At 37.0% G+C, this 22,726-nt stretch overlaps 1 protein-coding gene across 1 annotated transcript; it reads left to right on the top strand.

Moving 5' to 3' along the window:
* The first annotated feature begins 350 nt into the window (after positions 1-350).
* On the top strand, positions 351-13,616 carry CPSF2 (cleavage and polyadenylation specific factor 2, 100kDa). Its single transcript, XM_009895356.1, has 14 exons — positions 351-532; positions 2,034-2,193; positions 2,285-2,390; positions 3,524-3,653; positions 4,033-4,148; positions 4,686-4,873; positions 5,295-5,585; positions 6,654-6,754; positions 7,092-7,292; positions 7,940-8,092; positions 8,684-8,909; positions 10,765-11,064; positions 12,046-12,180; positions 12,271-13,616. The coding sequence occupies exons 1-14, from the start codon at positions 384-386 to the stop codon at positions 12,361-12,363; spliced, it is 2,349 nt and encodes a 782-aa protein (XP_009893658.1). The 5' UTR covers positions 351-383; the 3' UTR covers positions 12,364-13,616.
* Positions 13,617-22,726: the final 9,110 nt, after the last annotated feature.

Genomic DNA, 22,726 nt, shown 5'->3' on the forward strand with positions numbered 1-22,726 from the left:
CCTGCCCGGTGCTGGGCTTCCTCCCCCCCGGCCCCCGCTCCGGGCAGCCGCCGCGCCTGAGGGGCCGCGGCCCCGGCAGCGCCGTGTTCCGGTGTCCCCGGCCGGCCCCGGCGGAGCTGCTCCGCGTAATCCCTTTTGCTTTATTGTAGAAAAATCCTCTTTCTAATAACAGAAGGCCTACATCCATCAAAAGTTAGTATCTGAGACTTAATTGATACCCAGTAGCTGCATGGAGCAGTATTCACAACTCTTATCCTGCATATTCTCAGAAATGTATGAGTTTAGATTGAAATAAATAGACTTTTCTTTTGGATTAGTCAGTGAAACATCTTCTTCTGCCATACAGATTAGCTCTTTTGGAGATTAAACACTTGGAGAGGAAAATGACATCGATTATCAAGTTGACTACGCTCTCTGGGGTGCAGGAGGAGTCTGCCCTTTGCTATCTGTTACAAGTAGATGAATTTCGTTTTCTTTTGGACTGTGGTTGGGATGAAAACTTTTCTATGGATATTATTGATTCTCTGAGGAAGTAAGTAGTTCAGTGCATAAGTTTTGGTTTGGTTTTTTTTTAATAGGTCTTGTCCTTTTCTGAAAGTTTTCAAAATACCATGCAATAGTATGTGTATGATGATGTTAAATCCAAAATTGTTCTTTTTTGTTGTTGTTTGAAGTATGTTTTATCTGAAGGGAATTATGCTGCTGAAAGATTTCTGGTAAAAACTTGTTTTTTTTTTCTTGTGAGTCTAATGAGTGACATCTATTAACTGTAATTCTCAAACTGTTCTCTGTTTGTTTTGGCTTTGGTGTTTTGGTTTTATCATAAACATGACACAGAGCAGTGTTTATGGGAGACTGACCTTGGCTCTAAACTAATTTAGAATGATTAACTAAGTTTTAAATGGAAGAATCCTTAGCGTGTGTAGGCTGAATAAGAAGTGGTTCAACTCTTGCCTCATGTTTCAAGTTGAATGGACTGTCAGTCAGGAAAACAGCTTCTGTTAGTTATTCCAGCCCTGCAAAGAAATAAACTTGCCTAGACTTTAATCCTGAACTTCTGCAGGTTCGCAGCAAGGAGCTTCGCTGATGTCAGTGTTGATTATAAGGTTAGGACTGAAATGTGGGAATTCCTGAAAGAAACTAACGTTTGTGATGCTGTTTTTATAAATTCACTTTTCTAACATTGACACGCTTGTAGTGTTTGAAGTCTTTTAAATGAGGATTATTATGTACTAAAGATAATTTATAAAATTTTACGAGTGTCTTATCTGAGAAGCAATTAGATAAAAATCCTCTTTTTTGTAACAGTCATCAAGAACATGTGTGTCCCAGTTACTATGTGAGGGAACAAAAAACTTTCAGCCCAACTTGTATTTTCACTTGTTGCATATGTTTTATGCCTGCAAGTTTTTCGATTATGATAGGTAGTAAGTTCTTAGTCTGTGTTCTTATTTTATGCAATGCTTTGCAAGAAAAAAAAATTCTGTTTTTAAAATGAATAAACCCCCTAAAATTTATATGCCACTTTCTTAAATGATGTATTTGACCTTTTCTGTTTTTAAAGAAATATATTTTGATTTGATCCTTATCAGTTTAAGGATTGTTGTGTCTTTGGTCCTGTTACTTGGTCTTTCTCATCAGAAGAAAAGTTGAAGTCTGTTTTAGGTTTTTAGATATATAAACAATTTGTAGTGTGTCTGCACTGATAATGTTTTTGGCCCCTCAGTTAATGTACCTACTGGTATCCCAGTATATATTAAGGTCTTTCCAGTCAAGAACAATGTAAAACTTGTGTCTTTCAGACCTTGAAATTATGTTTGCAGAAGTCACTTGCATTTTTAAGTACTTGAATGTTTGGAAATATCTGGTACTTTTAATTAAAATTTTAAAAACTTTGTTCTAAACCTGGAAGGATTTAAGTTTTCTTGTTTGGCATTTAGACTGTGTATGTATTCTCAGAATAGCCATAATAGGGAGCATATAATGCCATACAGAACTCTTTTCGTCAACTTCTGTTGTCCCTTTTTTTATAGACATGTACACCAGGTTGATGCTGTTCTTCTTTCTCATCCTGACCCTCTACACCTTGGTGCTCTTCCATATGCAGTTGGAAAAATGGGCTTGAATTGTGCCATTTATGCAACTATTCCTGTATATAAAATGGGACAGATGTTTATGTATGATCTTTACCAGGTATATTTAAGTTGATACTTTCATACGCAAGGTCTTTGATATGGTAGAGTGCTCAGGTTCTTGAATGCTCGATACTTGTTATTTGTTTCAGTCCCGCCATAATACTGAAGATTTCACACTCTTTACATTGGATGATGTAGATGCAGCCTTTGATAAGATACAACAGCTGAAGTTTTCTCAGATTGTGAACTTGAAAGGTAAAGTCGTCACCAAACTTTCAATAAATGACTTCTAGTGAAAAACAACAGAGTCGTTATGAGTTAAAGTAACTTTTTTTTTAAAGGGAGTAAGTTTTGACACGTGCATTTTTCAGGGCTGCGTTCAGTAGCCCAGTCTATATCCGCTGAATGTTTGCCTCAGTAATTGTATATGTGGAAACAGATAGAATTTCCACTTAATGAGGAGGAGGTCATGCTAAATTATATTTAGACGTTTGTTTCTCTTTTGTGGTTTTTGTAACTTTTCTTGGAATTTGCTTGTCTCAAAAGCATTTGCTCATGTCTAGTGGTAGATACCTCAGAACTCTTAGGAACCAGTAACACAAAAGAAAGCTTTTTAGAGGGTGAGTAAGTTACAGAGATTAAGTTACGGCATGTGGATGATTTAATGAGAAGGCTTTCACTGTCTCTGAGTGATGCTCAGTATAGCTTATTGCTAGGAACTGCGGCATCCGGAGAATCAGCAGCTTTTCACTCTTGTTGAATTTAAAGATCAGAATGAAATGGAAATCCTCTTTGTAAACAGAGACACATACAAGCTGACCACCAGCAGCCTGGCTCCGAGATGCAACATCTCCCAGTTCCTGAGTGCTGCTTGCCAAAATACTTACCCTGTAATTTGGAATATAGAAATGGGATACCATCCTTGAAAGACTGCTGACTCTTTTTTAAGATATTTGTAGCAAAGCTATGTCTGTGCTGCCAACTTTTACAGCTTACAAGTAATTTTAGTGAGCAACTTCTTAAAAACACACTTTTTTCATATTTAATGGAAGTGATTTGACAAGACTTGATGGATGCATCTAAGAAGATAATGTATATTTTAATTATTACTAAAGCTGCAGCTCTGCAGTGCCTCTGAGAACCAGTGGGGAAGAAGTGATCTTCACTTTAGTTTCTTTTTCTGGAGGCAAAATAGAAGTGAATTGCAAAAAAAATTGAAGTTACTGGTTAGATGGGAAGGACAGATGTCTTACTGTTTTTTCATGCTTCATTTGACTTTTTTCTCCAGTATTAATTTTGCTGTTCAGTTGTTTAAAATTACTGTCTTTTGTGCAGAGTAATGGATTTTAATACACGTAATGTACCTAAAATACTGAAAACTTTTGTAGGCAAAGGACATGGTTTGTCAATCACCCCGTTGCCAGCTGGCCACATGATAGGAGGCACAATTTGGAAGATTGTCAAGGATGGAGAGGAAGAAATTGTTTATGCAGTTGATTTCAACCACAAGAGGGAGATGTAAGTTCAACATAGTAATACATATTTCTTAAATGTTGTGTTAGGTGTGCATCTAGTGTGTGATTAACACATATGGAAGTAGCAGTGCCTTTCCAGCTCTAAGACGACCACTAATTTCGCTTGCATTCAGATTAATCCATTTTCCTCATGAAACAGAAATGCAAAAACTTGCATTCAGATTAATCCATTTGAACCAAGCATTAGCCCTGGGTTTCTTCATTCCACTCAGTTTTATTTATTTGTAAATTTGAAGCAGGAAACATTCAGCTACTGAGTAGTTTGATTTCTGTACATGCAAACATCTGGAAGCTAGCTGTCTTATATTTTCCTCATGAAACAGAAATGCAAAAAAGTGACATTTCGCCTTTTTTTTCCACAGCCATCTGAATGGATGTTCCTTGGAAATGTTGAGCAGGCCTTCATTGCTTATTACAGATTCATTTAATGCTACTTACGTACAACCCAGGAGGAAGCAAAGGGATGAACAGCTACTGAGTATGTATTCTGTTTGGGCTTGAAAATAGCAGTAATGGGATTTATTAGCCACTGTGAATTGTTTTTCTATGAGAAATTCAGCAGCATCCAAACAAAGAATCTTTATTAAAATTTAAAAAATTTTGAATTAGTCTTCTGATGGTACTGACCCTGTGGGTTAAACACTTCCGTGAAAACAATGAACCGTATTTGAAAACACTGTATTTTACCCAGTATCAATTACTCTCTTCTTAAGGGATTTTTAAATGACCTTCCTCAGCTCATCCTTCTTTAAACTCTCTTTTACTGGTTGTTTTTTAATAAAAAAAGAAAAAGAAAGAAAAAGTAGTATCAGAACAATGAGATCTTCAGAACTACCAAGAAAACTCCAGCTCCCTTTAATTTTGGTGGGAATGCGGTTTTGGATCTCTTTTGAAGTTTCGTTTATTTCTGTGTTCATTGCTACTGTGATGTAACAAACAAAAAAACAAGCCGTAAAGATTCTAATTTTGGTTCAAAGTTTAAGTAGGTTTTTGTTTTGTTTTTAATTCTTCTTAGCTAATGTTTTGGAGACATTACGAGGTGATGGAAACGTATTAATAGCCGTGGATACAGCAGGCAGAGTTCTTGAACTTGCTCAACTTCTTGATCAGATCTGGAGAACAAAAGATGCAGGATTAGGAGTCTACTCTCTAGCGCTTTTGAATAACGTCAGCTACAATGTAGTGGAGTTCTCTAAATCACAGGTTTGTTTTGATTTTAAAGTGCAGTTATGAAGAGGACAATGGAATATGTGTGCAAAAGCTTTTTTTTTTTTTTTTAACAGTAAAAAAATTGCTACACACTGGGTGTTGTCCTTATTCCATAGTGTATGTTTGTGTTTCACATCTCTTGATTAAGTAACACAGAGTCCGGTCATGGCTGTGGGCATGTTTCTTGATACATTTCTGGTTTTATCACAAGACTTGTTAGCATAGTTTATAGCTGTTAAAAAAGAGGACTTGAAGTACTTGTTTCTATGTTGTGTACATTCAGCATTATTTCTACACTTACTGAGAAGCGTTGATGTAATCATGTGCATATTGCATTCTGTACTTCATGTCAGGTTAGTAGATTATTGTAAAACTTGTAGTCTTATAGATAACTTTTTCTTAATACATATTTTAGGTTGAATGGATGAGTGACAAGTTGATGAGGTGCTTTGAAGACAAGAGAAACAATCCTTTTCAGTTCCGCCATCTGTCCTTATGTCATAGTCTGTCTGATCTGGCTAGAGTGCCTAGTCCGAAAGTTGTTCTTGCCAGTCAACCTGACTTGGAGTGTGGGTTTTCTAGAGATCTTTTCATTCAGTGGTGCCAGGATTCCAAAAACTCTATAATCTTAACTTACCGCACTACGCCTGGAACATTAGCACGATTCCTGATTGATAATCCTTCTGAAAAAGTTATAGATATTGAGGTAAGAGTTGTCTGTATATCTCAAAGTTTTTTATTGTGGGCCATCTGGGGGAACATGAACAAAAGTGAATTTGGTTTCCTTTTTGATCTACTGAAAATGCTTCTAGTGGAAAAGGGAAATCTGAAAACAGTGTGTTGCATGTTTAACCAATTGTGGATAAACTTAAGTAAAAATAAATCTCTTATTAGGACCTACAAAATACTTTTTGGTGGTGTGGCAAAATTAATACTCCATAGAGGCAAGCATGAAGTTGCTTTAAAATATTTATCTTTAGACAACATTTTCCTTTGTATTTTTGTTAGAAAATGTACAGATCGCAATATATGATGGGTTATTCTTGCTGGAAAATACTCTGGTTTGGGATGAGGGGAGAATCGAGTCAGATTAGTGTAGTATATTCCACCAGAATTAGAAAGGTAAGTGAAAGCTAGGAATTAGAATACAATTAATGTTATTCATGCTTTCACATTATTTTCAATAATTTATATACCTGTCTCTACTTCTCTCTGGTAAACATTGTTAATTTATGGGATAGCAGTGATAATTTCAGTCCTGATGATGCAGCTTTATTTTAGTTTTAGATTGGATTGGAAGCATTGAATTACAGTATTAGACTATTACTAGAATTCAGTATTATTCAGAGTGACCTATACTCTAATTTGATGTTCAGAAAACAAGAAACAAAAGTTACCATTGTTTTGGCTGCTAGTTTGACTTCACCAGGTTCTTCTTGTTTGACGTTAGCGACTCTGCTCATCTCAGAGTATTTGCATTCACTTATTGGAGAGATATTTCATGAAGATGTTTTAAGAAATGTTTGTAAAGCTAAATTGATTTTAATACTTTTAGAAATGCTTTTCTATTAAAGTAGACTACTAATTGATACCGTTGTCATGATGTTGGCGTGCCAAGGTGCCACGCATTTGCGTAATTTTGTCTTGTATGTGACATACAAGTTGTACTTGCCCTTGGTACTTAAATACAAATATTCTTGTCAGCAGTGTGTAGGAAAAGTATTAAAATCACGTCAGCTACTCACAGTAATACTAGTTTTAATTCTATCTGCAGTTGAGAAAACGTGTCAAGTTGGAAGGAAAAGAACTTGAAGAATACCTAGAAAAGGAGAAACTGAAGAAAGAAGCAGCGAAGAAGCTAGAACAGTCTAAAGAGTAAGTATGTTGGCTGTTCCTGCATTCTGTTGTTGTGGTCAGAGTTGAGGTGTCTGTGTGATCATTCTGCTGCTTCAGCCATTTACAGGGATAAATGAAAATTGTAGTTTTGATTGACTTGTCTGAGGGCACTGGGGAATTGGGAATGATTGTCTTTAATCTGTTGTTATGATAGGCCTGTTTCATCTGCCATTTGACAGTGAGCGCTTTCTCAGATACATAAACTGCCCTTGTCCTTGGTTCATGTCATGTCAACTGTTATTTTCCAGTTGGTGTGTTTATGTAATATTAAACCTGAAGGAAAAAAGTGCTAGGTTTTTTTTGAATGTCATTTCAGGGCAGATATCGATTCCAGTGATGAGAGCGATGCTGAAGAGGATATTGATCAGCCAACTGTACATAAGACCAAACATGATTTGATGATGAAAGGTGAAGGTAGTCGGAAAGGAAGCTTCTTCAAACAGGCAAAGAAATCTTATCCAATGTTTCCAGCCCCTGAAGAAAGAATTAAATGGGATGAGTATGGCGAGATTATAAAGTATGTGGTGGTAATGCATACTAACATGTAATAGCTATGAAATAATTAAAAAATAGAAATAATAAAAATAAAAATCATAACTTTGTCTCTTTTGCAGCACTGCTATATACTCTTCCAACCACAGTAACTTTTGAACAGTTAGGACAGTTTGTGCTGAGTCTCACAGGAAGCTTATGATAGGATTGAAGCTGCAGAGTGCTGATTCTTGGCCTGTGTTCACACCTCTTAGGATGTGTTTCCACTCCAGGCTTTTTTTTTTCTTTTCTCTTATGAGATAGAAGATTTAATTTTTTTTTAACCTGACTTTTTTTTCTGCTTTAAATTACATCTAATTTTGATAACTTTAGGGGAAAGAACATTGTTCATCCTAGAAAAATCTAGCAGTACTTATCCTATTTGTGTGAGGAATATGTGCTAGAAAAACCTCAGTTTGCTAGTATTTCCCAAGATATCAGAGCTCTTTCTTAAGATAGGAAGGTGATATTTTCCAAATGAGCTCTCTTCAAATATGGGAATATTGAAGGCAGGTGTAATAAAATTGTTGTCAATAACTCAGTAGTAATAGTCAGCATTGATTATTTTTGTATTATGTACTGCTTTGGTTTTACTCTAAGACTATTAAAAGCAAAATGCCTTTCATTCTTTAGACCTGAGGATTTTCTAGTTCCAGAACTTCAAGCAACGGAAGAAGAAAAAAGCAAATTAGAATCTGGTTTGACAAATGGAGAAGAGCCTATGGACCAGGATTTATCAGATGTTCCTACCAAATGTATTTCTGCAACAGAATCCATGGAAATTAAGTGAGTGGCTTTGTTGTTCTTGTTCTTGTCAGTTCTGCTAGAATGGTGGCATGGGTATGGTGCAAACTGGGTAAAAGGCTAGCTTGGAATTAAAGAAGTGGGAAAGGGCTTGCCTTTTGGTTGGTTGGCTTTTTTTTATTCCCCCAAGCTATCTAAGTTAGTTTTTTACTAGTCTTTCTGGGAGCACAGTAGAGTCTTATGGTTCTCTGCTCTTAAGAAATTCACAGTTTGTTCCCTGTGTAATGGAGATGAGTGAAAGAAGAAGAACAAATGATACAATAGTATATTAACATAGGTATTCAAATGTATATATATTTTGTTAAAAGAAGAACTTATTCATATGTGCGTATCTCAAGTTTCGGATGACTGTGTAAGTGAATTAAGGGTATTTATAGTGTTAAATACACACACATGCTGATCTTTGACAATTCTGTGGTTTACTGCTCCATAATATACCTTGTACTGACAGCTTTTGCTGATGTAGAATAATTTCAAAATACCTTTCATTTTTAAATGAAATATTTTGGAGCATTTGAAGGTTTAATCTTTTAAACTAAAAAAAAGTATTCTTGGGTTTTTAATTCAAACTAGAGCCAGAGTTACATACATTGACTATGAAGGACGCTCTGATGGGGACTCAATTAAAAAAATCATTAACCAAATGAAACCAAGGCAACTAGTCATTGTCCATGGACCACCTGAGGCCAGTCAGGACCTTGCAGAATGTTGCAGAGCTTTTGGTGGAAAAGATATTAAAGTTTACGTGCCAAAACTGCATGAAACTGTAGATGCAACCAGTGAAACTCACATTTACCAGGTAAGGTACTGGAATTTGTTAGTTGTGTAACTGCTGTGAACTGTAGTAGAGCTGTATTGGCAGATTCTAATTTGGCCTTCTGTTCTTTGGGAGAGGAGGGACGGTACTACCTGCATGTTAACTTGGGTTTGTGTGATTAAGACATCGGTAGTGGTTTTCTGTCTTCTGGGTAAGCATTCTCTTTGTGCTTATTATTCATAAGGAGTGTTTAAAAGCTTAAACATGAGATCAGTGCATTTTTACCTGTAGTGCAAAAGGCAAGGTTCGTGTCCATAGGAACATCGGTTCACTTTACTCAAGTCTGAATAGATTTATAATGCATGTATTTAGAGTACCACTGTACACTACTTGCAATTCAGGGTTCTTTTTGGAATCTGAAGGGGAGCCTTAGAGAGCAAAGAGAAAAAAATTCCTTCGTATCTAAATAGTACCTAAGAATGAACATGTAAAGTTAGGAGCAAGTAAATGTTAAATAAATGACACCCCTATCCCTCCAAAAAAAGGTTAATGTAATGGTTCTTGGAAAGTGAGGTTATGATAATGTGTTGCACAGTGTTAATATATTGCATTTAATTTTCATGGTTAAGCTCTGAGTAAGAAAACTTTGATAATTTGTGTGAAGTATTTGAAAATTGTGTATGGTACCGATTCAGCTTTTGAAGTTGTTTAGAGGAAAGTCTCTCACATGCATTTTAGGCATTAGTCCTTTATTCCTTCTGTCCTTTTAAAGTTAATAGAAAAACATCAGTAGAATTGTGGAAAAAGATACTTCTGCTTCTTTCCAGAGAAAAATCTGTTGCCTTGTAAGAAGTGGAATGTTCCAGTTATTTGGAATTATCCAGTTCTGACAGCCTTAAAACAGGGATGTTTTCTGTGTTTGGTTTGTTGGTTGTTGGGTTTTTTGGTGGTTCTTTTTTTTTTTTTTTTTAAAGCTGTGAGGATTGCTAGTGTGTAAGAAATTACACAATTGTGATTTTTCACAAAATGTTTGAAATTGTAGTTGCTTTGTATTTTATTTCAACTTTATATAAGGGGGAAATTCAGTCTTATGCGTAGCTTTAGTTTGATTTTCCTGCTTGAAGCTTTTTGAACAGGTGAAGTACACTGGAAACATTGAATTAGAAAATAATAGATGTGAGTGGGGCATCAGAATCCCAGTGCCTTTGAGCACACTGTGCTGCAGGTGGATAATTAGCTGCAGTATCCTTCGTAGAGTCACAGCCTCGATTGCGCTGTGGGGATCATGAGCAATCTCATGTGGGTAACAGCCTTTCAGAATAGGGCTTTGTTTAATGGGTTAAAGTCCTGGAATGCACCAGAGGAATCAGGGTAAGGTAATGTTTTGGTCACTTTAAAATCTGATATTTACAACATCCCTTCTTAAAATAAAATATTAGCTATAAATCTTTTGAAGGGTTGAAATTTAGAACTGCTGTTCAGTAACCTACATTTATCTGTAGAAACTTTAAGTAAAGTTGCTAAGGCCAACTAAGGAACTCCTTGGCTGCAAAAAAAGGTTTCTGATGTTTTAAGAGGAATTGATTGCTCTTTCTGTAAGTTTAAGTCATGTTTGCAGTCGCATAGATTCTCCTTTTTTTTGTTTAAACCAAGACAAAAAAGGTATTGATCTCCGATGCCTTTTAAGTTGAGTGGTGACATGAGAGTTATACAAATTATGCTCTGAAAGTATAGAACAGTGATACCAACTCCCTCCTTTCACTCCCCAAAAGAGTATGAGTCAAACCTATATAGAGAGACAGTGACAGGAAAACTGCTAATTTTTAAAGCTTGAAGTAAGGACTCTCTCTGTGTTTTTCCATCGAACTAATAGTACTTTTATTTTTGTGCAACCCAGGTCAGGTTAAAAGATTCACTTGTCAGCTCCCTTCAGTTCTGTAAAGCCAAGGATGCTGAGTTGGCTTGGATAGATGGTGTTCTGGATATGCGGGTTTCGAAAGTGGATACCGGAGTTATTTTGGAAGAGGGAGAGCTGAGGGAAGATGAAGACTCAGAGATGCAAGTGGATATGCCTTCCTCAGACTCCAGTGTCATTGCACAACAGAAGGCCATGAAAAGCCTCTTCGGTGATGATGACAAGGAGATGTGTGAGGAGAGTGAGATCATTCCTACTTTGGAACCTCTTCCACCTCATGAGGTACCCAAATTATGCTGACCTGGACTACTTTTTTGAAGAGCTCTGTATTCATTTGTGTTTTTCTATTGCTTAGAGGTTGATACTGTGATCTTATTCAAATGAAAGTCTAACTGAAACTTGATTTTTCATGTTTGGTTTTCTCTTTGTTAAACCTGGTACTGTTCTTTGTTCAGATTTTATGCTTTTCTGCAAGGGTTATCTCTTGCATCCACTAACAGTGTCTAGCATACAGTGCCATCTATTTATGAATATAAGATTTTAATTAGCATGTTTCATATTTGTACTTGGTACTTGCAGATTTGGAAATTAGTTGGCATTTAGTCACTTGGATTTTTTTATGTTTTGTTGATGCTGTGGAAGACACTTCATATACTTGAGATAGAAATCTTTGCAACTCATATGTCTCTGCTCCTATAGTAATGATTTGAGAGTTCATTAAATTAATCTTTTCTATAAAATTATCTTTAGTCTTAAATTAAAATACTTTGCATGTGAGTAGGTATTATTTTATCTCTTCATTGAACGATTACAGTGCCTTTTAATCTTAGAATTGCTTTTAACGATACTGTTGCGCAGTCCTAAATGTAGTCTGTGCTAGGTAAGTGTGGTGACAACTCTGAAGTCTGTTCAGATTCATGGCAACTGTCACAGAAGTACGTGCTGATCGGCAGTACAGCTTGTTGCAGCTCTGTCCCTGGCATAACATGGCTTGGAAGAAGGATCTTCAATGACAGCTTTCCATTTGTCATTAATAAGTCAGCAAAGAAGGAAATTTTTCCTTTACTTGTCAGATGACTTCTAAGGCCTTCCTATCCTGGAAATGTCTTGCTGCAGGTGAACAGAAATAGAACCGATCTTCTAATTTATAGAAGAGAGTAGTAGCCTAGGCCACACTGCTGCCAACACAACAATGATGAGATCTTTGGAAAAATGGAAGGTATTACGTAGCAAAAATATTAAAATTGTGTGTGTTATTTAAAGGTCCTTGGACATCAGTCTGTGTTTATGAATGAGCCGAGACTGTCTGACTTCAAGCAAGTTCTGTTGCGAGAAGGTATACAAGCTGAATTTGTAGGAGGAGTTCTTGTGTGCAACAATCTGGTGGCTGTTCGCAGGGTAGGTGTTCTCTGTCTTCAACTCTTTGGTAAATAATATTCTAAATGAAAGTTAAGTAAAGATAATAAATTGAAACGTCTTTTGTTTCAGACTGAAACAGGGCGCATTGGATTGGAAGGCTGTCTCTGTCAAGACTTCTATAGGATAAGAGACCTTTTGTACGAGCAATACGCTATTGTCTAAGGAAAGTGCTGCAAAGATGTTTTTACTTTTAAAGACAATGGGGACTTCTCCCAATTTTGACTTTTTGTAGTTTTCTAATTTATACAGGGGAAACCTAATGCATAAAGAACAATTAACTACCCTGAACATGTAAATAACTGTTACTGTCATTCTTCTGTTGGTACATTCCATGTTGTTGACTTTCAAACTGTTATGACTTGTTGTCTCCCACATAACACATTATAAATGAGTTCACGACTATGAACCCTTCTCAGGAAAGGTTCAATTTGTCAAGACATGTTTTGGTTTCATAGATGCCCTGCCAAAGAGTACAAAATATATAGAAGTCATTCTTCTGTTCTAAAGTCAGATTAGATAGGGAACTGTGGGTTTCTTTTGGTTTTGTTCTTTTTGAGTTTTGTGTGGTGGTTTTTGGTTTGTTTTTTCCTTTTTTTTTTTTTTTTTTTTTAAATGGAGCAGAGTTAAACTACAGTTTTAATAGCCCACTTAAAGCTAGAGTGCCTGAACTTTCCCCCAGTGTTACTCTGGCTGCATCTTAATGTTGTATCTGCTCAATCTTCGTGATTTGTTCCAGAACAGCATTTCATGTTCTATATAAAGTATTAATCTCCAGGATCAAAAAATTACTTTGGAAAGGTACTCTAAGAAGACTGGATAATATTGTCAGGCAGTTTAAAATCCAGTAATTGTGTGCTTCAGAGTAACTTCTGTACAAACTCATAGAATTTGTAACTTCTGGCTTTTGCAAAATTCTGCCAACTATAAAATCTTTTCTGAGTTCTGATTTTAATACTTTCAAAGTCTAAAGCCTTTATCCATGCACTTCTCTTTGTTCAGAGTGCTATGAGCCAAGTCCAGGAAGATCCTTTATCTTGAAATCTGAGTTCATGTGATGTATTTAATGCTTTTGTGCCATGTTTCATTCTAGTTGCATGTTTTGTGCCATTTTTCATTCTAGTTGACAGTGGGACTTACTGTAGCTGCTGATGCTAGGAATTGACCTTACTTTTTAGGTGAAAATGAGCACAGTTTTGGACGCCTTAATTTTTCAGAAATGAACTTATGCAAACAAATGGCCTCTTGAGAGTTTATTCAATACTTTTTTCTCCTCTCCACTTGTGAACCACCAGCTTCGGCAGTGGAGGGTTGCTTGCTTGTTTTTACATCCAACAGCAATGTAATATGTGCTCTCTGCATGTATGCTTAAATAAAACCTTTTGAAAAAGTGCAAAAAATAGCCCTGTGGGCTATCAATGGAAAGATAATTTACTTTGCAATTCATTCTTGACAAATAGTTTTCTATCTGATCTACAGACTATCTATTCTGTTTAAAATAATAACTTAAAACTGCAGACTGTATTAAAAAAACCCATCCAAAAATTAAAAAAAAAACAGAACACCTGCTAGAACTGTAAACTAAAAATGTAAAAAACTTGAAAATTTAATGCTGAGTGAGAATGTATTTTGTTACACAAAAAAATCTTGGCTAGGAATGACTGAATGGCTCAATGCTTTTTTTTTTTTTTTTCCAACAGTGTAGACAAATGTTTATTTTCCATTATATTGACAGTGAGGAGTTCATAGAAATGCTCTGGTTTTGTAGCTGTTTTGTAGCAATGCAATGTAAATCTCTATGATACTGGATGCTTGTTGGTGAATACTATTGTATTACTATTGTTGCAATACTAATGAACTTTTATAAAGTGAGTTACTTTGTACATAATCATATTTGCCTTAGGACTTTTAACTGGAGGGCTTATGGTGGGCAGAGAACATACATGCCTGCATGGAATATACTAATAAAGAAAAAACCCTTAGGAAATCAAACTAAAAATAGTGCTGTTTTTAAGAAAGGGGTAAAGACAAGACAGTGTGATCATAAACCTTTCTATCAGTTTTTTTAGGTTTTTTTTTTTTCCCCCCTATTGATTCAAATTCATCTAAGTTTAACAAAAGTTTAGTGTTATCAGTCATTAAATTCCTGTGTGTTCTGGTAAAGAGGAGAACGGCAGTTAGTGCCATCAGTAGGGAAAAGACTCGAGTATGAGCACAACAGCTAACTTTCTTTTTTAGTCTATTCAGCATGAGTGTGGCTTGAAATCAGACCTAGAAAGCTGACGGGTAAGGTGATAGTAGTCATCACCCAGCTGAGGAAAACTGGGTTTGTGGGCAATTCTGGTGGTGAGAGGGCTGAAGGGGAGTACAGGACATCGGTAGTAAATACAGCACAGGCTGCTGCTGCGCTGCGGGGCGGGCGTGCTCCTCCGCTCTGCGTTCATTACTTGTAAGTGGTGTGGAACTGAAGTAAAATTGAAACAATTATTGAACTGCTGTGTGCAATTGTCAGATTTACTAATCTGGTTCTTGTTTCTATCTGAACTGAAAGATTCACTTCCCCTTACCTCCACAAAATGTCAGTGCTGCCGTGGACTGCGAGCTGTATGTTGCAACTTCTGCGTTTTCTTCAATAACAGTAAAAATGTGATAAGGAGTACCATTTCTTAGTCTTTGCTCTATTGCTCTTGAGGGCAAGAATAATAACTTCAAGTCAAACCTAGTTTTGGTACTTACTGACCATTTAAAAATATTTCCTTCCCAGGGTCTTGGATAATTGAGATTCCCCAGCTAAGAAGAGCTAAGGGGGTGTGGAGACACAGGAAAGGCAGAAACTTGCCTTCCCCCATCCCCAAAGTCTATAGTATTTGTGGGTAAATCACAGCTTTTGTATTCTCTTCTTCCTGTGCCTATGTAGTAGAATATGAAGACATATTTCGAAAGATTAAGGGAATGTAGAAACAGAACTCTGTAACAATAAAAAAAATAATTTTAGAAATAATTGTTAAGCTGTTCCCACTGTCTAAACAGCTTTACCCTGGAGTTAAATAACTTTGTGTGGGTGACAGTCTCATTTTTAATCATTTCACTTTGACAGTATGTACCGGAGGTAAGGTGAAGCTGAAAATCTTTCTTCTTCTCCTTCCCTGAACAAGATTTAGACTTAACCATATGCGCTTCTCAAATATGCTGTCAATGGAAAGGTGGTATGCCCTGCATTCAGTCAGAGTAACAGTCTCGTGAGAGCATTTGACGATCTATTTGCTTGTAAAACTTGGCTTGGAAATGTAAGAATTCTCCTGTGTCTGTACTAGCTTTTAATTGCAGTCAAACAGTATTCATTTGGAGTAAACAAGCAAAGAGACACCCTGCCACACCCCCACCCCCAAGCTAAACACTTGTTCTAGATGGTTGTACCCTAAAACACATTGTGCAGAATCAAGAGTTCTTTGATAATATGTCATGGTGTTAACGTCATGGTGTTAATGTTTCAGTTAGGAAAGGGTATTGCTTGGGTAAAGCACTTAAACCACCAAAATTTTTGGAGATTTTGGCAAAAGAAATCTTGCTTCAAGGATCTGAACATTGCACAATATTCTGTTTCATGGCTTTTACAGATGTTTTCATAGTTTTAGAGAGGTGGCACTGGGGAGGATGATCTCACAGTCAAATGTATCCAGTAAACAGAATTTTAGGTCTTGATCTGAAAACTCTGTAAGGAACCGATGGTACTTCAAAATGGGATAATGAAACTAGATCAAAAGAATCTTTAAAATTGCCTGTTGAAATTTATTTTAAAAAATACTTTAAACAATCTTAAGCCTTACCTTCTCTGAGACTCTTTCTGATTGGAAGAGAGATACGACACAAACATCAAAATTTGCATTACTCGGATTTATTTTGCAAATGGGCATCAGTTGGGTGGCTGGTTTCCCGCAAGTACAGAACAGGTAGTTAGCCAAAGCTGATCTGAGCAGTATTCATCTTAAAAATGAGTACTTTTATTCCTTCCAGTGAAGTTGAAAGCTTCTGTTACAATAACACAAGCTTTTGTAGAAAATCATCTTCCGTGAAGTTTGCCAGCAGGGCAAATATTTCATTGAATGTTTTGGGTGGTCTTAAATTGCACCCTCCCTGCATGACAAGCAGTATATGTTGTGAACTGTTGATGTACTTCACACTGCTTGACCAGTGTTAACCAGGGGATGAAAGAGCGTGTTGTTTTGGATCGATCTAAATTAATTACATTAGTAAAATTCTTAACACCTTGTCTTAAAAGGTGTCTTAGTGTTTCTGGCAGAGAAATTCTGAAGAGTGGTTGCAGTTCAGTGGTAAATCACTCCTTTCAGCTCAGTAATGCTTGCTTGCAGTGGTAGAACAGGAATATAGAAGTAATATTTAAAATACCTATTAATTGACAAGTATGTTTTCTTATGTGTAGAGGGGGGAAGTTTGATAAATATGGGAGATATAAAGATAGGGGAGAACTAGATTGTTTCATACAGCGCGCTTTTAAATTTTACTCTCCTTGATAGGTTTTATATTACCACTGTGATAGGAAGTGAAAAATAAAAGATTGCATTTTTGAGTAGGACTTCTAATAAGCCGTGTAGCTGTTTTCCTGGAAAAGAAGGATCCATAGAAATTCAAAACATTATGAAGAAGCAAGTTCGGTGTACGAGCTTTAAGCAGTAATAACCTGTGTGGTGTTGTGTAATCCTCTTAGGTGATGTGAGCTGGATCTGGGGTTCAACAGCTGAATGACAATGAGCTAAGCATCTGCCAAAAAGTATAGTTTGTAACTGCAATCTGGTATTCACAAATTTTGGTAACGAGCAAATACATGATTTCAGTTGTGTAGGCTTTTCTTAAATATTTTCTATTTTCAGTGCAGTTTTTCTGAAGTGCTAAAAACTTCTCTAAAAGGTATTTTTGACACATGGTTCTAAAGAAATTTGCAGTGATGGCGATTTCAGTTAAAGAAAAAAAAAACCAAACCCCAGACTTTCTGTCCAACTCAGCCCAAGGTTGGTATCAGTTTTTGTAAAGTTGACTTGGGAAAATGACATGGGGAAACTGATGGAAAGAGTTCATCACATAGTGGCTATGGTGCCCGTGCTGGTATTTAAGATGTAGAAAATAAAGCGTAATATTTAATGTCAAGTAACAATGCCAGAACTTTTGCAGCTAAGTAACTGTTCCATCTCCAATCTATTAAAGGATTGGTTTAGATACAACCAAAATTACTTTTTTTTTTTCCTTTGTGGCTAATCAGTTTATAGGAATATTTAGGTGTCAATTATGAAGAAAGAACTCTTAGCAACCCAACTGGTAAGTAACAGCGCTTGGAGTGATGGGTTTCTCCAGCTGGTGGTTTCATGGCTACCTTCTTAGAGTTGTCCCTTCACCCCGTGGCCGTGTCTGTACGGGGTCTGGTTTTAGTTGTCTCAGCAGTTGTGGCATAAGCCATAATGTTGTGACAGAGAGCACAGTCATTTTCTGGCCTGCTTTGCAGCTGTGTAAATTGGAACACGAACTCTAATCTAGAGTGAGCCAGCTTAGATCACTGGGAATGAGTTCCTGCAAAGAAAAAGTGATTAATAGCTTAGAAGTTGAAAGCGAGCCTTTTGTTGGGGTTTGTTTAAAGTCGCAGTTGTATGTAAAACCATTGCAGTTAATTTAATCTGGAGAAACTACTGCTTCCTCTCCAAATCTCTATATTTTCTTAGAAAGAACAACTGGCTTCAAAAGTGACTGGCCAGGTACCGGTGATAATACTGCCTTAAGGTATATTTTACAGTAATTGCTTAAAAGTCTCTTTTTTTTTTTTTCCCTCTTTTTTAAATCCATCTGGATAAGTTTTATAGTGTACTCATCTCAGCTGTTACTACCAGTGTTTCTCAGAAATAATTCTGAAGGGGGGAGGTAATATGTCTGTATCAGCAGTAACGCTCAAATTGTATAGAAAAATTGTACAAGAGGATTTTGAAAGAGCCTTGGAAGAAAAAAATGGAACATAGATAGAACTTAGTCGTCACTAAAATGCAGTAGGACTGTCAGCCGTTTCATTTCTGTATGTGCTAGTACGCAGTGATAGAACCAGGCTTTTAAGGAATACTTTCTGATGACATTGTGCAAGGAACTATTCAAGTAAGAAAAAAAAAAAAAGGTTACCCCCATTTAGCTAACTGGCCTGTTGCACATGCTTCAAGATGGGAACCTGAAAATGTTTTCATGGTGTGGATTACACATCAAAAAGTGGGACATGGGACATACAGGAACGCTGCCGCCTATTTTGCAGTTTTACCACATGCCTAGGGCAACAGTTGTAGCTTATCCAAGTGATTATTTGTATTAGGATCATATTGTTCTGTCTTCTGTTGTTTTCAGGGAACTTGTTTAGCTGCTGTGAAGAAAAACACCTGAGCGTGATGTGATCAATACTTCATAAATTACTGGCAGGTGCTCTGCAAGCTATAATAATGAACTAGCCTTAAAAGGCATTGGGGAAATCTTTTTTTTTTTCTTTTTTCTTTTTTTTTTTCAATTTTGCAGCTCCTGAAGGAGTGGCACAGCTGGCAGAGCATATTGCCCGTCACCGTGCCAGACTTGGCATTTGAGAGCCTGCCAGATTGCTGCGTGCTGCTGCGCGAACTACGGATCAGCAGTGTGCAACAGTAGGAAGAGAGTAAGCGTTTTATTTCTTGCCCTTTGTAGGATCACACGAGTTAATGCTGCATTTATAGAGAGTCCAGCCTGGTTTCTGAACGTACCAGGTACTTGCGTTGCGATGCCTGGGTAGGTTGTGTTGGCCCTGCTGCAGGAATCTATAGAGAAATTATGTTCTTGATGTATTCTGGTAAAATTTCTATTGGTCTCAAAGTTTGGAGTCACTCTGTATAGCCTGCTTTTCATGTTTTACGTAATTTTATTCTGCTTCAGTATTTCTTTCATAATCTCCCTGATTTTACTAATGCACAATATTGCAAATGCAGTATAAAACTCGTCAACTGACTTTAAATCATTTGTGTATCTCTAAACCTCTTACGCCGATTAAAAGTGTTAAGGCTATTAGTATCTTTTATGTAACTGGGTCTAAATTTAGTTTCTGTTGCAGTCAAAAAACACCCTGGTATTGCAAACCATGATCCTAATCTGCTTCGGAGACGATGGCAACAGTTCTTCAGTGCAGCTTTTGTGTTTCTGTGTATTGATGACTTGAATAGTTAACGTTGTGTTTATCAGAACTTCAGCAGTGACTTTTCATAGTTCTGATTTCTCTTCCAGAGGTGTCAAAATACTATTTTTGTTCTTGTGTAAAATAAGATTTTAATTACTTTTGGGCATTGTTTTCATTAATTCTTGACTTTAAAAAATACGGTTTGAGTAGCCCATAGGCTACTGCTGCATTGGTTGGGAAGAGGGGACTGTTGGTATTCTAACTTATGTTAAATTCTTCTGGTTCTTGTATGGAGGAGAGGGAAAAAGAAAAAAAAATGTTAAACTGGAAAAAGTAGAAATCATGAATGTAGGTCCATACCTTCTGAACTGAATAGCTGTAAAATACCTGCATGACAGCCTCATCCTGCAAAACTGCACCTGTTTATTCTGTGTAGCCTGTTCTTACTGTTTTAACAATTTAATTATTATGAATAAGCTATAAAGTCATGACGTTTGTGCCATTATACATTAACGACTTTATTTCCTGCATATTGTGCATTGCCTTTGGCCAGTCAAGATGCATTTCTTAATCTCGCGTGTGCATAAGTTTTATGTCATAGTTGACAGCTTGCTGTAAAAAGCCAGCTTAAAAAAAAAAAAAAGAAAAAAAAAAGAAAAAAGACTCTGCATTGGTAATTGAGGTATTAGAATATGTAGTGAAGGAAGTCATCAGCTATGTGTTCAAGGCGACGTGTTGAAAGATTGAACATTTGACTAGTAGCCTTGCTGCTATTTATATATAAAAATGAGTGGCTTTAAGCTGATGTACAGAAATGGGTAATTTACATTATTATTTTTTTTAATACAAGATTGAATCTTACTTTTCTAATGCAGGTGTACATGATCTTGAAAACAGCTAGAGACTGCATTGTGTGAGCTGTATATACAAGAGTCAATAGTTATATGCCCAAGAGTACAGAACTTAAGTGCTTCACACTTCTGGTAATTTTACTCCTACATATGCAGGACTATTCAGCTGATTGTTTTATAAGAAAGAAATAGCTTCCAAATTGTACAGTTATTTCTTTGATCTGTAAATGGAATTTTCCTTTGCTTGTCAGACCATGTGCTCTCACAATTTTGAAATTGTTCTAAAATAACCCTTCTAGCTATGGGGGGAATGATTTGTCTTTGAAGTTGAGCTGCCTAAAGAAACTGTCTCCTTGAGTCTGGGGAAGGAGATCTGCCTTGGTATTCTTGGGTTGGTACGGGTGGAGTGAAGAAAGATCTTTAGACGATGTGGAAGGTAAGGAGAAATAACCAAAACTGGGATGACTTTTCTGGGGAGACGTAGTTCTGCTTTGCTCAAGAGGGTTATGGATGTCTTGTCAACTGTACCCCAGAGAATTAGGCATGAGTTTAAGATCTGGGAGGGGAACTGCAGAGTTTTACTGGCAGGTCTTTCAGTGTCTGTAAGCCTGTTGTGTCAGAAGAAAAGAATGGTATACGTTTTTCTCCAAGATAAAGTTAGATTAGGATTATGAACAGCATCGGAGAGAGTTAGAGTTATCCATATCCACACAGCAGGGTCTGCAGGTTTGATGGCTGCAAGCGGTTTATGAAATGTTCTGTGCTGGGTGGTTTGGCTTATTTGATTTATAGTTTAGGTTGTGGCTAAGGACAGAGATAGGGGCACCAGGGTTACAAATCTAAATTTTGTAGAGAGTCTCATGGTAAGAGAAGCTAGAATGAGCCTTGGGATTGATAATACAAACGGAGCAGAGCACCGAAGGGTGTTCTTGGCAACTTATGCCTTAGCAACAGATACTGGGTTGACACCACCAGCAAGAAGTTACAAGACTCTTATTTCTTGTCTATTCATAAACTTCTGATTTATGTGGCTCTCCATTCACTGTCACTGATCAAAGCATTGGTCTGTAAGGTTTTGAATACACAGCTTTGTGTAACTTGTTGGATTATATGATACTGACTTCTGCTTTTTGTTTTGTTGCATTGATCATACCGTTCTGCTGCTTAATAATTCATTAGATATTTCAATCATATGCAATGTAATTCTATGAAATCTGGAATTAAAGAGAGTTTTTGTAGTTGGGCTCTTAAATATTGAAAAATCTTCCTAGTACTCAATGACTTTTCATTATGATATTGATCTTTTTCTTCTTTAATTCCCTGAGCTTTCTAAAATTGTGTTTAAAACAATACTGATTTCCTAAATGTGTACTTGATTTCTTATCGCACTTGGTCTGCCAGATCTTCTGTGTATTGTGGCACTAAAAGGGCAGATGCGTGGAAGTCTGAACAGGGTATTGCACTGTGAAAGTCTGCTGCTTATGTCTGTACAAGTGTAAAACCTCTCTCCTATCAGCATTGCGGCACACTTCTTACTGCACAGAGCTTTTCTGTGTGACTGATGACAACTGCTGAAGTCCAGTATTATTTACGGTATTTTGAAAACTGTCAAGTCCATTGCTTGGCTTTGACTCCAAGGTCTCTTTTTTCATTGCCTAGCAAATTTGTAGCCCTGGAGTTGGTAACTGGCTAATGGCTCTATGCAAGCAGCTGAGATTTAGCTAGCAATGCACCTTTAACGTCTAATCTGGTTGGACATCTATCTATGCTGACAAAATCACAGAATGGTCAGGGTTGGAAGGGACCTCTGGAGATCATCTAGTCCAACCCTCCCGCCAGAGCAGGGTCACCTACAGGAGGTTGCACAGAACAGTGTTCAGGTGGGTTTGGAATGTCTCCAGAGTGGGAGATTCCACAACCTCTCTGGGCAGCCTGTACCAGTGCTCTGCCACCCTCAAAGGAAAGAAGTTCCTCCTCATGTTTAGATGGAACTTCCTATATTCAATTTTGTGCCCATTACCTCTTGTTCTATCACTGGGCACCACCGAAAAAAGACTGTTCCCATCCCCCCGGCACCCTCCTTTTAAGTATTTATAAGCATTAGTAAGATTCCCCCCTCAGTCTTCTTTTCTCTGGACTAAAAAGACCCAAGTGCCTCAGCCTTTCCTCATAAGAGAGATGTTCCAAATGGCATGCTTCAGGGAAGACAAGGGGGAAAAGATGGAAGTGGTGAAGACGGGCAGATTCCTACTTGGTTGTCTAAATATACTTCTGTAGAATATGCCTGAGAGTTACTTTCTGGATCATCAGCTTCACCTTGTTTGTGATTTATGTTTATAATACTCCACTTTAACATAACTATCTCCTCAAGCATAAGGCCTTTTTCTCTTTTCTCTGTTGGATCTGTACAAATCTTCCACTCTTTGGTCTGCTACAGTGTGTGAGGACAAGAGCAGTTACTCATTTATACCGATGCCAGGTATGGCATTCAGGTGAG

The sequence above is a fragment of the Charadrius vociferus genome, unplaced genomic scaffold (assembly GCF_000708025.1).
Source record: "Charadrius vociferus isolate BGI_N301 unplaced genomic scaffold, ASM70802v2 scaffold140, whole genome shotgun sequence".
Lineage (NCBI taxonomy): Eukaryota > Metazoa > Chordata > Aves > Charadriiformes > Charadriidae > Charadrius > Charadrius vociferus.

Excerpts from the sequence above, each read along its gene's own strand:
- CPSF2 (XM_009895356.1), top strand. The coding sequence starts at position 384 with ATGACATCGATTATCAAGTTGACTACGCTCTCTGGGGTGCAGGAGGAG. Across the intron at positions 2,391-3,523 it reads TCAGATTGTGAACTTGAAAG|GCAAAGGACATGGTTTGTCA; the intron begins GTAAAGTCGTCA and ends AAACTTTTGTAG. Across the intron at positions 11,065-12,045 it reads AACCTCTTCCACCTCATGAG|GTCCTTGGACATCAGTCTGT; the intron begins GTACCCAAATTA and ends TGTTATTTAAAG.